Source organism: Marmota flaviventris, chromosome 5 (assembly GCF_047511675.1).
Source record: "Marmota flaviventris isolate mMarFla1 chromosome 5, mMarFla1.hap1, whole genome shotgun sequence".
Classification (NCBI taxonomy): Eukaryota; Metazoa; Chordata; class Mammalia; order Rodentia; family Sciuridae; genus Marmota; species Marmota flaviventris.
Window position 1 is genome coordinate 23,221,236 of NC_092502.1, and position 15,648 is coordinate 23,236,883.

The 15,648-nt window shown below is 46.1% G+C and overlaps 2 protein-coding genes across 6 annotated transcripts in view; one reads left to right on the forward strand and one right to left on the reverse strand.

The window, feature by feature from the left end:
- Cyfip2 (cytoplasmic FMR1 interacting protein 2) overlaps nt 1–15,648 on the reverse strand; it is a 129,574-nt gene that overhangs the window by 44,294 nt on the left and 69,632 nt on the right. For all 5 annotated transcript variants that reach the window (XM_027938620.2, XM_027938621.2, XM_071612022.1 and 2 more), the window contains 4 exons: nt 12,984–13,092; nt 11,136–11,255; nt 5,464–5,663; nt 3,650–3,737 (listed from right to left, as the gene is read on the reverse strand). In XM_027938620.2, coding sequence (XP_027794421.1) covers nt 3,650–3,737; nt 5,464–5,663; nt 11,136–11,255; nt 12,984–13,092 — 517 coding nt within the window. The remainder of the gene's footprint in view (nt 1–3,649; nt 3,738–5,463; nt 5,664–11,135; nt 11,256–12,983; nt 13,093–15,648) is intronic.
- Fndc9 (fibronectin type III domain containing 9) lies at nt 1,006–1,823 on the forward strand. The gene has a single exon (XM_027938622.3). The coding sequence runs from the start codon at nt 1,006–1,008 to the stop codon at nt 1,672–1,674; it is 669 nt and encodes a 222-aa protein (XP_027794423.1). The 3' UTR covers nt 1,675–1,823.

The window sequence follows — 15,648 nt, forward strand, 5'->3', positions numbered from 1 at the left end:
TTCTCTTCCCCAAGAGGGAAGGCTGGAAGTCTAAAGAGAGCTCATTTGATTTGTTTGGTAAAACAGCAACTGAGATCCTTAATTTGCAAAAATGTTCTGTTACTAAATCCAGTAGCCTTGCATTTGGAAGTGAAGTGGTTAAGCAGCTTTGAGTTCTCTTTCTATTCATTAAAATGCTGAGTGACCTCAGGTTGTTCATCTGCAAAATGGAAATCTGCAAAGCAGCTCTCCAGGTGGAATGCAGAATAATGTTAAATATCATTGCATATGAAGTGTGTAACATGCCCTGGACAGAGCAATGGCCCACTTGCTGTGGGTGGTTATTACCATCACTGACAGGCATAATACCTGGAGCGCTGAACAGTAGCACCATGCTCTACAGAAGCTGATTATCTCAACCTATGAAACTAATTTCCTGGTACCTTTGGCCTTGAAAAAACAAAACCAAAGCACAAGATTTAAGGTGAAATCAGCTGCTGGCAGGTGATGAAGTGAATCTCCATTCATCATGGGCAATGTAACTGGGGGTCTAAAAAAGAATAGGTTCAATGTTCTAGATAACTGAGCTCAGAACACCTGGAGCAGAGGCAGGAGGTCAAGAAGAGAGATTTTAGATGAAATAATTGCTTGCGTGGAGGTCTCAGACCTAGGACAATTAAGGTGGGGCCCCTGAGGTTCTACTGATTCTATTTTTATTTATTTATTTTTTTTCAATGAGGTAGAAGTGATGTTGTACCTACAGGATTTGAGCCAGGGAGGGATGTGGCTGAGGTTGGATGGGTAACCAAGGATACCAGCTTTGACATGAGTTGCACTTTCCTTGTTCAGCTCCTTTGCTAGCCAAGCTAAGTAAGGTGACCTCTGGGCGTCCATTTGCTGGTCTGTAACATGGGGTCCATATCAGTGCCCATCTCACACGCTCAAGATGTGGTGGCTATGATGATGATAAATAATATTTAAGGAGGGGGATGTCACTCTTCACTTTGATTTGGTTCCAGAATCGGGATGAACATCGAGGTTGGGAACGTTTCTTACACGGGCGCCATCATCTCCTGGTCGTCCTCGGAGCCCTGTCTGGAGGACTATTACCATATTATGTACAGACCCAACTGGAACAGCATCTTCTCCGGCTATCTCCGCTACAGCTTCCACCACGAGGAGAAGGTGCCTCGGACCATCAGCTCCGTGGTGCTGGAACATCTCGCCCCTTCCACTCTCTACTTCCTCTGCATCAGTTGTAAGAAGGCTGCCTTCCCCTACAGGCACTACTGCACCATGTTCCACACCTTGGATAAGAGTCCACTGGCTGCGGGCAGCTCCCTGGTGGATCCCCAAATCTCCCTTTGGGTGTTGATGGCCATCCTGCTGGCCTGCTTCACAGCTGTGTTGGCCTTCATCTGCCTCCAGTTCTGGTGCATCCGTTGCCATGAGCCTCGATGGTCTTACAGAGCTGGCCACATGGAGGAAGCCAATGGGCTAGTGAGATGGCCGGAGGAGGCCCCGGCCCTTGGTCAGAGGGAGGAAGACCTGCAGGGGCTCCCCCTGGTGGAACTGCCACGCAAGGACTCTGGAGCAGGAGCTGGAGCAGAACCGGAAGCCCAGCAGGATGGCCCTGATGAGGAAGCCAGGGAGGGAGGTGATCAACCCGCCATAGTGCCTCACTTCAGGGAGTGAGAGGCGGGGAGGAGATGGCCCTCATCATACAGCCTAATGCCCCCCGACAGTAGGTCTTTTGTAAAAATGTGCCTATAGACTCCCCATATCTCTTCCCTTAAATGTCAGTGCCATTGTAAGATCCCCTGGGTTGGGTGATGCCTGATGATGAAATCTCTCAATCCGGTAGGTGCACTTCCTGGGTGTGCCAAAGGGCAAACACGGATCTCCTCAATGTGTCCATTTGAGGGCCCCAGTTAAGAATCGAGGCATTCTTTTAATATTCAATCAAAAGTGAACGTATTATAAAGTAAAAAAAAAAAAATGCATGACTTAAATAAATACACAATACTTGAAGAATATGTGTGAGTTGCCAGTGGGCCCCTTGAGCTATGCTTTCATTCATTCTTTTGGAAAAAGGTGAGAGGTCTTTCTTTGGAGTGTTTTCCAGATTTAAGGCAGTCAGAGACCACTTTATACCCCATCCTCATTTTTTTTTAAACCATCAACTTTCTTTATTATTATTACTAACAATATTTTTATTTAAATTGACTCGTTTTTTAAACTTAAACTCATTTAAGCCTTATATCACCCCATATATGAACAACCAGTACCCTCTGGCTATAAATAGAAGAGAGATGAGTATTAGTGTCAAGAAAACAAAATAATATTAAATTTGTCTTGGCCACACTTGTCTGACAATTACTCTGAGCTTAGACCTGCTCTCTTGTGTTTGATAAAAAGAAAGGGGGGTGGGACTCAGGCAGTGCTGAAGAGGTATTAAAGACATGAGCACTGACGTAAGTCCTTTGTCTTAATCTATCGCAAGGTTTGAAAGTAAATTGAAAAAAGGACGCACTGGTTTTACTTTGAGTCAAGGTTAGTTAAAACCATGCCTGTGAACCACCTCAGATGGTATCTCTAACTTCCCTTGATTTGAGACAATCAGTTGGAGAGACTGTCTGCTCTGGAGAAGTCCACGGCTCTCTTCCAGCATCACCCTAAGACCTTCCAAGAGCCCACCACTAGAGCCGAGTGGTAGGAACTCATCTGTGTTCATCACACTTCCAAATCCAGAGCTCCCAACCTAGCAGAGGACTTTTTCTCACACAATTTTAGCCACATAGTTGGTTCTTCTTTTAGGTCCACTTCTATTTACTTTTGAAAATGCGGTCAAAGGTGGCTCTTTTTTAATTCCATCAGAAAGAAAAATGACACATTTCACACCTTGATAGTGTTCTTTGTTCTGCCCATATAAACCCCCGTGGTAGGAAACAAATCTATACATATTGTGGTACTAGTGAGGCTCTGGGAACACTGTTCCCGTGCCCCCACCTGGGGGGAGGGGTGGAAATGCAAGTCCAGGAGGGTAAAGGCTACGTCTGCTTCATCCCTAAGGAGGCTGCAGTGTGTAGAATCTAGTCCATATCTGGCCCAGGGTGGGTACATGAGAAGTGTCTGTTTAAGGAATGCAAAGAAGGACTGACAGCTTCATTTAGGAGGGTCACTGAGCATCAGGATGCACACACGGGAGCATCAGCAGCAATGAAATGAAAAAGACCTGTTTCTCGGCTCCAGCTTCAGCCATGTGCAATTCCCTTCAGAGCTTCACCCACCCAACCTCTTCCTGTCTGCAAATCCATTATAGCTATGGAGCACAAAATCCCAGAATCGCTGGACAACATCGCAACAAATCAACTGAGAAACAGAGGGGCTTGGAAGCCAAGATGAGAAGCCCCACAGCCCCACTTCCCTGCCCTGCTCAGTGCAGTCCTCACTGCCTAGCACCCAGCGCCTAGCACCCAGGTCTCTGTCCACCCCCATGCCTGCTAGTTGTTAACAAATAAAGATGAATATACTTGCAGTCGTTTCTGCCTGGACCTCACTGTGGCCTCTTGATTGCCACACCTTCTGGCTTCTCTGACTCTGGGAACACCTTTTCCTTTGCCTTTTCTCACTAACCTTCTCACAGGCAGCACAGGGCAGGACCACCTACCTTGGATCCATAGAGGTAGTAAGGCTGGACATTGGCAGGTTTGTCTCTCTGTGGTTCTTGGGTGAAAGGAATGGCAGTTCGGACAAAACTAGTAAAAGAAAAGACATGGGGAAGGGGTTAACGTGATCCTCATAATATCCATCAGGGGACACAAGATTGCAGGCCCACGCTCCCTGACCAGGTGAAGTTTCACATTGGCACAACTGCCCTATGTCCTAGGTGGTTGCTTACAAAAGTATTCATAACATTCTTCTTTCAACAATCCTTTCATTCAACAATTGTCATTTTTTTCCTTTTTTTTTTTTTTTTTTTAATCCTTTTCATCAATGGGAAAACTTGCAGCCCAGATTTCCCAGGCTCAATTCAGGACTTGTGGCTGCTCAGAGGACAGGAAGCAAGCAAGGGAGGGCTGGGCCTGAAAATGGCCTCTCTGTGGCTCCACCTCCACTTTGATTTCAAGAAGTGGATTCAGCAAACTCCACAAGGGGCCAGAAACAAATGTTTTCAGCTTTGCAAGTCACTTGGTCTCTTCACATGTACTCAACTCTGCTACTAAGCAGCATCAGCAGATGACAGCAAATGAAGGAGCATGACTGCTCCAAAATACCTCATGAATTTTAAATAATTTTCATGTGTCACCAAATATTACTATTCTTTGGATTTCCCTACCCGCCCGTGTCCCCTCCAAAAATATCAATACCACTCTCAGCTCGTAGGCTGTGCAAAAACAATGAGCAATAGGTATGTTTGTGGCCTGAGTTGTCATTCGCTGCTCCCGACTCAAGTGCACTAAATGTCCTATGTCTTCATAGGACTGGAAGTCTGTCATGGTCTGTGTGTCCTTTCAGGTGCACTTGTGGATTCCTCCCATACACTCCATAAGAGTTCGTTCAACTCGTACTCATTTAATCCGGCCCTGAGCCAGGCCCTGGGACTACTGAGGGGACCTGCAGATGGGAGCATTTTTGAACATCCTTCTGTACTTGTTCTGTAGGTTACTTTTGGCACAAGCTCTGGGGGGACAGGGATGAGGTCTTGTCTTTCCTCAGTGCCCGTGTGCTCTTTGCAGGGGGCAAGTTCCACTCTGTCACGCTTCTGTGTGCCCTGAAAGGCTATGCCTGCTTTGCACACGAGCGTTCAACACATGGGTGTCCTTACACATATTCAGTGTGTTAGTGGTTCTCCCCTTCCTCCGAGTCTTCCAGGGTTCCTAAGGGCATAATCCTGACTGGCCTCTGGAGCCCTGATGTCCCTGCTTCCTCCCGTGTCCTGCTTCATCTGTCACAGCACCATTCTCACTCCAGAGTGACATCCTCACTAATGTCATGTTTTTTGAGCAACCTTGCTTCGGTTCTCTGCCTCTGCTATTTGACTTGACTTATGGCTACTCCTCTTTTGTATCTCAGCTCAGCATTACTTCCTCAGAGGAGAGCACCCCCTTCAAGGTTTGCATCACTTCCTGGACTGGATCAGGTGGAGCTGTGACCTCTCAAGGCCCTGGGGGCTTTCCCACTTCCTGGACTGGATCAGGTACAGGTATGACCTCTTAAGGCCCGGGGGCTTTCTCCCCTTCTCCTTCCATCCGTCATATGATTGCCTGATACCGAGTCCTCCAGCCTGAGGGCTCAGAAGCAGGATAAGGTTTGGGTGCTCCCTGGCAACCTCACCTCCATCACAGCACCCAGCAGAGGCAGCACCAGATGCCTGTCACAGCAACATACTGACACACCGCTGGGCCCAGTGTGGAGGAGGCAGTGGGTGGCAACCCTGACTCCCCACCCAACCCAACCCACTTGGCACAGGGACTCCCTTACCGGTTTGTGGATCCATTGTAGCAGTAGTTGGGGAGGAAGTCAAAGTTCAGCTCCCAAAAGACGTGCAGGGTGATGCGGCCGTAGGGAGCCGACACGTTGTGATTGGCCTCCCGGAACATGGCATCGAAGCTGTCCAGAGTCATGTGCTTGCAGAGCAGCCGGTGCGTGAGGCGGTTAACCTCCAACAGCCACTCCAGCTCCTGCCAGAGAGAACCCGTGGCTGCTCAGGACTTGCACATGACTCCACATACATGGTGTTATCTTATGGACTCCTTTCATTCAGGTGAGGGCCCCTCACACTACCTCAACCTCCTACAGGAGGCCTGGGACCCTCTGCAGTCGCATGGGATGAAGTTCCCTGCTTCTGAAAAGTGGAAGAAATTGCCAGACTATAGTGCGGGCAAGGAAGGGCGGTGGGCTGGGATCAGATGCATGCATGCCACCTGACTCAAGTGTGCCCACAGGGTCTGTGGCAAGCCAAAGAGAACTCAAGCCAAAGAGACAGACCACTGAGCATGTGTGAACCCTGCTTGTACCCATTTGCATAGGAAATATGTTTATTGCTCTCCAGTTTCTATATGTCCCACAGTGTCACAAGTAAAGTAAATTGGAACACTGTGACTGTGTATCACCAGAAGCTATTTCTCTGCCCTGCAGAAAGCAACATGAGCTACTCCCTGCTAGAGCTTATTATTAGGTTGAAGCATATGAAGTTTCTGTTTTGTTAACTCACATGCTATCAACTGTTGGCAATTTCATACGGTTCAACCTCATTAATATGTACCAATTTTATATGTGTTAACTCACTTCAAGCTCACGACAGTCCATGAGGTCAGTGTTGCTGCTGTCCGTATTTTAAGCACATAGGAATTGAGGCTTTGAGGAGGCTTCAAATCCAGGAAGATAGGCACCAAAGTATATTTGCTTAACCACTGTGTACCTCCCAGGAATTTTCCAAAAAGGTGGGGGCAGAGAGCCTCTTCCTTTCATGGTAAACTACTCAGTCACACAGGAGTAGGAAAGGCATCTGTAGTCTGTAGTCAGCCCATGATGACAAGAGACCCGTGCACGGTAGGCCCTGGTCACTTGATATCCCACCTTCAGGTAGAGAGTAGGATTAGGGTAGGTACCTGTGCATAGTGGGACTCTGCATTTTTTGGGAAATAAAAATACAGTGAAACCCTTTTGGCTTGCTTTGGTTTCTTATTGTCCTGTAACTTCTGTGTCATTGCTACCAAAACACAACCTCATGCAGAGAAGGAAAATAGCCACATTCTGTGTCTCTTGAGGCCACTCCCATATTGTCTTGGCTATGCTGTCTTTTGAGATAGGTACAACTGTTCCTGTTTCATAGAGAGGGGGATTGAAGCTCAGACGGTTCAGAAACTTGCCCAAGGTCACAGGGAGTACATAACAGGGGTTGGGATGTGAATCTAGCTCTTCTGATTCCAAACCAGGAGTTCTTGGTCCCTGTGTCACGGACCCAGAATAAAGATGTTAGGGCTGTGAACAGGCTTTGACAGGCAAACGTGGCTGGAAGAACATCTACGAGGGCAGTTTCCCAGACCACAGTGGGTGGGATGGTCAGAGGGGCGGCTTAATGACAGGGATATGGAATGAAGTTAGTAACGGGAGGCAGGGAACCAGTTCCACTCTCATCAACTGCAAGTTCCCCTCATCCTTTGGGGGTTCCCTCGGCTACAGTGGAGGCCTCAGTCTGCGCTTCTAATCTTAAGTTCCCTGGTGGACATTTACCACCCTGGAAGTCAAACTGTGCCGTAAACTGAGGTTGGAGAACTGGCTGAAAGTGTGCAAAACATAAATGGGGTCAGAAAGGCTAAGAAAGGAAGACAAGGTGGGTAGGGAAGGAGCCCCAGGGTAGGATACCTGTGGCAGAGTGGACAGCCCCTGCCAGATAGAGGTGGCCCTGCTGCTCCTGATACTGCACCTGATGGCTGCCCCATCAGCGTGGGCTAGTGGTGACAGATCCTAAATTTTCCCAAAGGTACTCAAAATCTGGATTTCAATTCTGGGAAGGCAGCCAGAACAAGTTTCCAGTCACTGTGTACCCGGAAGTGAATGAAGGGCAGAAACACAGAGCCCGCTTTCTGCTTCTGTCTCCTGGGGCTTCGCTGGCTCTCCTGTATCTTTGTTCCCCTTTGCTTAGGATGAGTAATGAATAAGTAAGTGGGTTACTGTTCATGAGTTTATTCCTGACATCACTGAGTCCACAGGTATACTGTGGTACTCTATTTCGGGGAAGGATCATTGAAGATGAGAAACCAGGGAAAAACTTCTGTCCTATCATCCTGCGATTTTAAGTTTCACGAGTGCACATTAGCACTTAAAGGGAGTCCCAAGGAATGAGTTTAGGACTGTGCTGATGTCGGGGGTGGCTGGAACTGTAGGGCCATTTCTTCCTCCATGTTATGTAATCAGAAGAGTGCAGGCATCTGCAGGCTCAAGGTGCAGGAAGGGCTGAGAAGGTCACAGGAACAGTTTAGTGCCCTCTGAGAGAATATGAACTTTTTATGGCAAAGCCAGTTTACTGAGGGGCAACCCAGGGAAGCAAAATGGGAAAATAAAACAGCCAAGTGGACAAGAACTTTAGATCAGTAATGGAAAGAGCTTTTGAGAAGGAATCAGGAGACCCAAGTGTTGGCCACACTCAAGTGTGGACCAGCTCCATGACCTTCAGCTCTGTGACCTTGGACAGCTGAGAACCGAGCACTCATATTCAGGTTCCACAAGGCCTGGGGGGATCACATGTGACTCAAGTGTGCCCATGGGGCCTGTTGGCAAGCTAAAGAGAATCCATTTAAGGGAAATATAGTTACTTCCAGGAAATTGCTGCTATCTGGGAGTGCCAGTCTGGTGGTGTTGCCAGAGCTGAAGTTGCACTTGACTTCTTCCAAATGTTCAACATCACCTCCAAATTTCAATACAGCATGCAGCTTAAACAAAACACAGTCTGCACGCTGCCAATTTCAACTTCAGCCTCAGATCTCACTGAGATTCAGCTCTGCGAAAGGAGGGTGACTAAGTCCCAAATCTCTGCATGCTTTCCCAGCTGGGAATCAAGCAGCTTCCCCATCTCAGAATAGAGTTTTCAGGGGGGAGGGAGAGCACATTCCTGGCTTTGTTTCTGGGAGGAGACAGAGCATCTCAGTCACAGCCTGTGGAGGCTGTCCTGACCCAGAGAGAGAGCACCCCTGGGTTCTGTTCTCCATGGGTTCACAGGATGTGGGTGTTCAGGTGTAAGCCTCTATCTGATCAAGGGCTTTAACTGCTTGTTTTGATTTTGTTCCCAACTAAAAGAATATTCAGTGCCTTTCTAGGGGTGGGAAGAGGCCATGGAGACACACTCTCACACACATCCAAAACCATGTGTTTTTTTCCCCCATAAGACAGGCTCATTAGTGGAAAACTAGACGATCCAGATAAACAAAAAAGAAGAAAACCAAATTCCTACCATTTGGAGACAATCAGAGAAAAAAGAATTTCACAAAATAGAGGTGGCCAGATGATTTTCCAGCAAAATGTGTGCTATTCTAGTGTCCTGGAGTAAGTGGCCGCATGAGTCACCCATGTGAGCCTCAGGTAGGAGTGGGGTGAGTGGTGGGAGTGGGTTGTTGGGGCTAGACCTGCTAAGAAAGGCTGCTGGGAATTTGCCCTGGGAGTGCTGCATTGCAGTTCCAAATGTCTTTTTTCCCTCATCTTTTATTTTATTTTTTTAATAGCCACTATTATGTGCTTACTAAATACAACTATGCTAAATTCGCTCCATTTAGTATCTTGTTATATTCTTTTAACCCCACTATGAGGTGGATTCTAATGTCGTCTCTATTTTTCAGATGAGGAAACCACTTGGAAAAGATCACCCAGCCAGCAAATGGCAGAGCCAGGACTGGAGCCCTTGGTCTGCCTGACTCTAGAGTCCTAGTTTATTTTATTTTATCACTTTGTTCACTTAAAAACAAAAAACAAAACAAAACAAACAACAACAACAAAAAAAAAAACAACCTCCTACAAACTCTTTATTTTTGAATAATTTTAGACTTACAGAAACACTGTAAAAATAGCATAACCTGCATATCCTCAACATTACTATCTTGCATACCCATTCACATGATTACCAAAAGTAAGGAATCAACTTTGATAAAGTGTCATTAGTTGAATGGCAGACTTTACTCATATATCACCAGTTTTCCCCCTAAGATCCTTTTTTCCCCCCATTCTAGGAATCAATCCTGGATTCTATGAGGCTTTTAGTCATGATTCAGTTGTCATTGATTTCCAGTATCTACATTTTTTTCCGAATTTTTCCTTGTCTTTCACGATCTTATACTTTTGAAAAGTACCATATACTTGATTTGTTTTTGTTTGTGTTGTTAGAATGGCACATGATTTTGGTGTAGGGGATATTTTCTGCTGATTAGATTGAGACTATGCATTTTGCCAAGAACACATGATGGCAACACCACTATCTCTTAGGGCTGGTGATAGTCACCTTGACAGGTGGTTAGGTGGTACCTGTCAGCTCTCTCCATTGTAACGTTACTCTCGTCCTCTTTGAAGTCAATGATATATATCCTTGGGGAGATAATTTGACTTTGCAATATCCTATTCCTTCTCTAAGTTCTTTTTTTGTTTTTACATTTTTTTGTAGTAAGGCACATATATATTTTATTTTAAATTTATTTAATTTTATGGGTGATGTATGTATCTCATAAAAAGCATATATCCTTCACATAAAATTCACCGTCCCAGCCATTTGTAAGCATATGGCCTGCAGCATCAAGCACACTCACCGTGGGGTGGAACCATCACCACCATCCATCTCTGGAAACATACCTGCTCAAGTGAATTCTGAATCTATTTAACTAAGTCTCCTCTCCTTGGTAACCACCATTCTACTTTCTTTCTCTAACAATGTGCCTATTCTAGAATCATCATAGAAGAATTACACAGGGTATTTTTCTCAAAGTTTCTTCCCAGTAATCTTCGCACTGATAGATCTTGTTCACAACCGTTACAGCTATGGTACTCTAATAGTGATTTTCATTCATTCCCTCTACTCATCTGTTTCTTATGGCCATTTTTAAAGATCATTAGTATGGTCTTCTCTGATTCACTTAAAGACCAGTCACTCTGGAGAGAGAATTCTTAAAATGAGTAGAGAGCAGTTTAAATTGCTGTTTTTTAGGAGAAGGGAAAGGCCCGGCCCATGCTGTACATAAGGACCGGTTACATAATCTACAGGGAACAGTGTAAAATGGAAATCTGGGGTCTCATGTTAACAAATTATTAAGGATTTCAAATGGTGACAGAAGAGCAATAAACCAACTGCAGAGCCCTTCTGGTCTGTGCATTACTGTTTAATGATAAAGCCCGCCCTGTAGTGCCACCTTTCCTAGCTTCTGAGAGCCACTTGCTCAATTTCTTAGATGCCAAGGACACACAGCTGTGCCTAAAGGTGGGCTGTCTCTAGAGATCTCAAGGAGATGCCTTTCCACTTTCCACCCATCACCCGACTCAGTCAGGAGGGTAAGACTATTCTCATTTAAGTTCCTGTCCAGTTCTGTTCAGACAGGAAAGACACCCCCTCTTCTCTTTAGCCCTGTACCAGCTAACAACAAGTTCCAGGTAGGACTCTGGTCTGCAGCTCTTACCACAATGGAGGTCAGGTCCTCACTCTCAAAGCGGCTGATGGCCTGGTCCAAGGATTTATACATGGCGGCAGATATGCGCTGCGTAATGAGCCTGTTCAAGTCAATTGATCTGCCCAACAGCTGGATGGCAGAGAGCGACAGAGAGGGAGGGTGACGGAGGGAGGGGAGGCAAAGGGGGAGAGAGAGGAGGAGGGAGGAGGAGAAAGAGAGGAAAGGTTACATAAAATGTGCACAGATACCTAACAACCCAATGCAACACCTTGACAGGAAACTGGATTAAAATTACCGATGACATTACTGGGACAAAAGGGACTGTATATAGACAGGAGCATCATTAAATCTCCCAAGAATGGCAATTCTCTTTTGATTTTGTAGGAGAATGTCCTCGTTCTTGGGAAGATATGGGCTGAGGAGTGCAGTCGTACCTGCAACTTCCTCTCAAATGGTTAAAAAAAAAAGTATACATATTAACACACACACTCCCCCCACACACTCACACTTACCATATGTGTGTGAGAGAGAAAATACATACAGGAGAAAGTGACCCCAAAATGATAAAATGTTACTCATCACGAATCTGGCTATCAGGTGGATGAGTGTGGGCTTCCCTGCAGTCTTAAAACATAAATACGGAGAAAAGAGCCGGCGAGGCTCTGGGAGGAGGCTCAGGGCAGACTCTGGCCTCTATAACTGCTGCTGACATCCTAAATTTACCCCTGAGGCTCTTCCTGCATCTTTCCTGTACTCAGCTCCGTCACCAGAGGACGGCAGCCACCTCAGCAAGGGCCCGTTTTGTGTCTTCTTGGGGGTGAACTTGAAAGCGAGAGGATGAAGGGCTGATTAAAGGATGGAAACTATCGCTTAAGATAATTTCCGCTGGGAGACATGTGGGCATTACTGAGATGCTGTGGAGATAACAATCAACATTTAATGAGCACCCGCTGTGTGCTCTGTGCTTTGATAGGTACCAAATGATTATTCTTAGCTATTACTTTTTTCTGCTTCCCTCTTAGGAAAAATTTTTCTCCCCACCAATGGCCTCGTCTTGCCATCTTGTGCGCACATGAAGCCCTCAGTACTTATTATCTTGTGGCTAATTTTGGCTGCTCTGTAAGTGACAGAAGTAGTCTTCTGAGAGGCTCAAGGAAAGCACTCAGTGAGCCCACGTTGGCGGGGGTGGGCTTCTCAGTTGGCCTTGGGTTTCTCAGTGACGGGAATGTCCAGCATCTCCAAGGCAGACTCCCCTTTTACCTCAAGCACCTTCTTGCTCCACCCTGGCCCTTCACCAGGCACTAGGGACCACAAAACACACAGACATCATAGTATCAAAGTCTTTTTGCCCCTGGGAGGCCTGGAAGCTCATATTTTTAAGTGGTGGGGCAATGTGTCTGAGCTCCCTGAACTGTTTCCTCTCCATCAGGGGTTGAGTTTGTTAACAGAACCACTCCACAAAAATAAACCACAAGCTCTGCCCTAGGTCTAACCTGACATGCTTCTCTTCAAAGGCACCACAGGCTGCCCCCACTGAGCCCAGCACATACTTGGTCCCTGTTTGGGGAGGATTTATCCACGTCTACAGGGCAGTGCCTACTAAAAGTGGGCTGCAGCTTATCCTGGCAGGACAAAGGGTTTGGTAGCCACTACTGGCCAGAGATGTGCAGGAGATGAGCCAAGAAGCTTAAAACGGGCACCAGAGGAAGCTCTTTATGTTTGTAAAGTTCTGAGATGTGTGACTTCTATGCTCAGGCCCACACCGGGCTGTTCTCAGGCAGACCATGCAGAATCCTGATTTCCAGCCCCCACCGTCACTTTGCAGAGTCCCTCCCCAGCCCACACCTCTCCACGTACCTGGACGTGTCTCTGTTTCAGCAGCGTCTCATAGCGGTTGGACGGTGGGTACGGGATGATGACTCCATAATTCTTACACTCAGCTCGGAAGCGTTTGTCCAGCAGGACACTGGAAAGGACCAGATCAAAGAGGCCCATCAACATGGCAGCGCAGGGCTCTCAATCGCTCAGCTGCGGCTGCTTCAGACCACAGGACCGACCCCTGAAGGGCTATCTCGTTCGCTCTGCTCTACAGCAGGGGTTTTCAAATCTTTTTAGACATGGGAGCTCAGTATAGGAAATACATTTTCTAAGTTCTAAGTTAAAGTTGGGGTCTGGAATGTCCTCAAAGGCTCATGAATTGAAGATTTGGTCCTCAGTTGGGGGCGCTATTAGGAGGTGGTGGGAACTTTAGAAGATAGGGCCTTGTTGGAAGAGGTGGGTCACTGGGGACATGTCTTTGAAGAGCATATTTTGTTATGTAGCTCCTGACTCCATCTCTCTCTGCTTCCTGGTGGTTATGAAGTGAGCAGGTTTGCTCTGCCACACCCCTCCACCATGATGTTCTGTCTCACCACAGGCCCAGAAACAACAGAGCCAGCTGGCCACGGACTGAATTCCTGAAACTGTAAGCCAAAATAAATCTTTCCTTCTTTAAGTTGTTTCCCTCAGGTATTTTGTCACAGGGGCAGAAAACTAACAAACACAGCAACTGAGTGCGTGCTGAGCATATCCCAGGAATCATTTCAGGTACCTCGGTTACCAAGCTCCTGTCCTCATGGAGCTTACATTTGAATGAACTGAGGCTGATGGTACACAAGTAAGCAGAGGAATAAAACAGTAACCATGTGGATGGGCAGTGTTTACTATTTACCAGGCACTCCCCCCACCACACACACACACACACACACACACACACACACACACACAGTCATTTTAATCTCCCAACAACCCTATGAGTTAGGAGCATAGAGGCAGACGGTGTGGAATAAAGAGGGCTTTGAAAATCTAAAATAGGATCGTTTGAGGTTAGGAAGTCAGGGAAAGTCTCTCTACAGTGGTTCTGTAGGACAGAGATGTGAATGATTAAAAATAGAATCGTCTGGGGGAAGACTCACAGACATAAGAAGTTGGCCCTGTTTGAGAAAAGGCAAGATGGTCAGGGTGGATAGAAACTAGGGCTTGCTGGAAAATATGGCAACAATGCATCAATTACCTCAGTCTAGGGGCCAGATCATGGGGCCATGTGTGTCCCAGCTGAGGGATGAGATTTGGTCTAGGCATAATTGGAGGTCATTTCAAGGTTTTAGGCCGAAAGAGATACACTCTAAATTGGCACTGTCCAATGAAGCAGCCACGGGCCACACGTGCACTGAGCACTTGAAATGAGGCTGGTTCAAATTAAAATGTGCTGTAAAATGCACACTAGAGTTTGAAAGCTGAGAAAAAAAGAAGAGAATGAAAGCTATTTCTTTAATGATTTTTATATTGATTATGTGTTGAGATTCTGGTAACTTGGAGATGTTGGGTTAGGTGAAATGTATTATTAAAATTAATTTTACCTGTTTCTCTTTCATTTTTAATATGCGGCTACTAATCAATGTAAAATGACATCGTTGGATCCCATTTGAGGCTGCATTTTATTTCTATTGGACAGGACTGACCTAGGTCACTCTTCCCCTCCTGGGTTTTCTCTGAATTTCCCAACCTGACACCCTTTTGAAAAGCACAGATGGCACCGTGTTGACCAAGAGACGTATTTCAGATGAGGATATTTATAAACCAAATACACAGAGGACCCAGGGTCCAACTAGCCCAAGTCTGTTTATACAGACGATGGATCAACATTTCTACCATCAGAACTGCCTCACAGAAGCTGGCAGCCCAGCTCCGAGCCCGAACCACGACCCATCCAATCCACCCACGCTGGTGTCAACCACTGTGTGATGGGGGTGTGTCTCTCGGTCCTCCTGAAATCCCAGGGATGTGCTTCTGTCCCTGCCATCATTTCAGTCACTCTATGTAATGCACATCCTGCGTTGATAGCCACATCTATGTGCCAGCTTTTGTCTGAAATGTATCAGAGCAACCCCACCTGTCAAAAGCAAACTGAAGCAAATCCTTTTCACAGAAAAACAAAACCATAATAATTAGGAAAAGAACCTAGCCTTGAAATTACAGGTTTTAGTTTGGGTTTTCGATAAGAATAAAAATCCATGATAAAATTGGAGGTTTCCCTTTCTTTCTCTCTATTTATTTATTTATTTAGTGGTACCAGGCTTGAAACCAGGGGCTCTCTAGCACTGAGCTACATCCCCAGTCCTTTTGATTTTTTTTTTTTTTTGAGATAGGGTCTTGCCAAGTTGCCCAGGCTGGTCTTGAATTTGCAATCCCCCTGCCTCAGCCTCTTGAGTAGTTGGGATCACAGGCATATACCCCTGTGGCTAGATCCTGTTACAGATTCTCGAGACCCCGGAATGTACAGGAGTTTAAGTCAGTATATACTGGCAAGAAAACTTGACATGTCTCTGACTCAGACGTCTCGGGGGCCTCCTGCCTGGTTTTCACACACCTACCCTTGCTCATCCCCAATCCATTATCCATACTTTCATATCTTTAAAAGAGTGAACTTTTTAAAAGTTTTTTTTTAAAATTTATTTTAAATAGTTATACATGACAGTAGGAT

Coding starts and splice junctions, on each gene's coding strand:
- Fndc9 (XM_027938622.3), top strand. CDS start 1,006: ATGAACATCGAGGTTGGGAACGTTTCTTACACGGGCGCCATCATCTCC.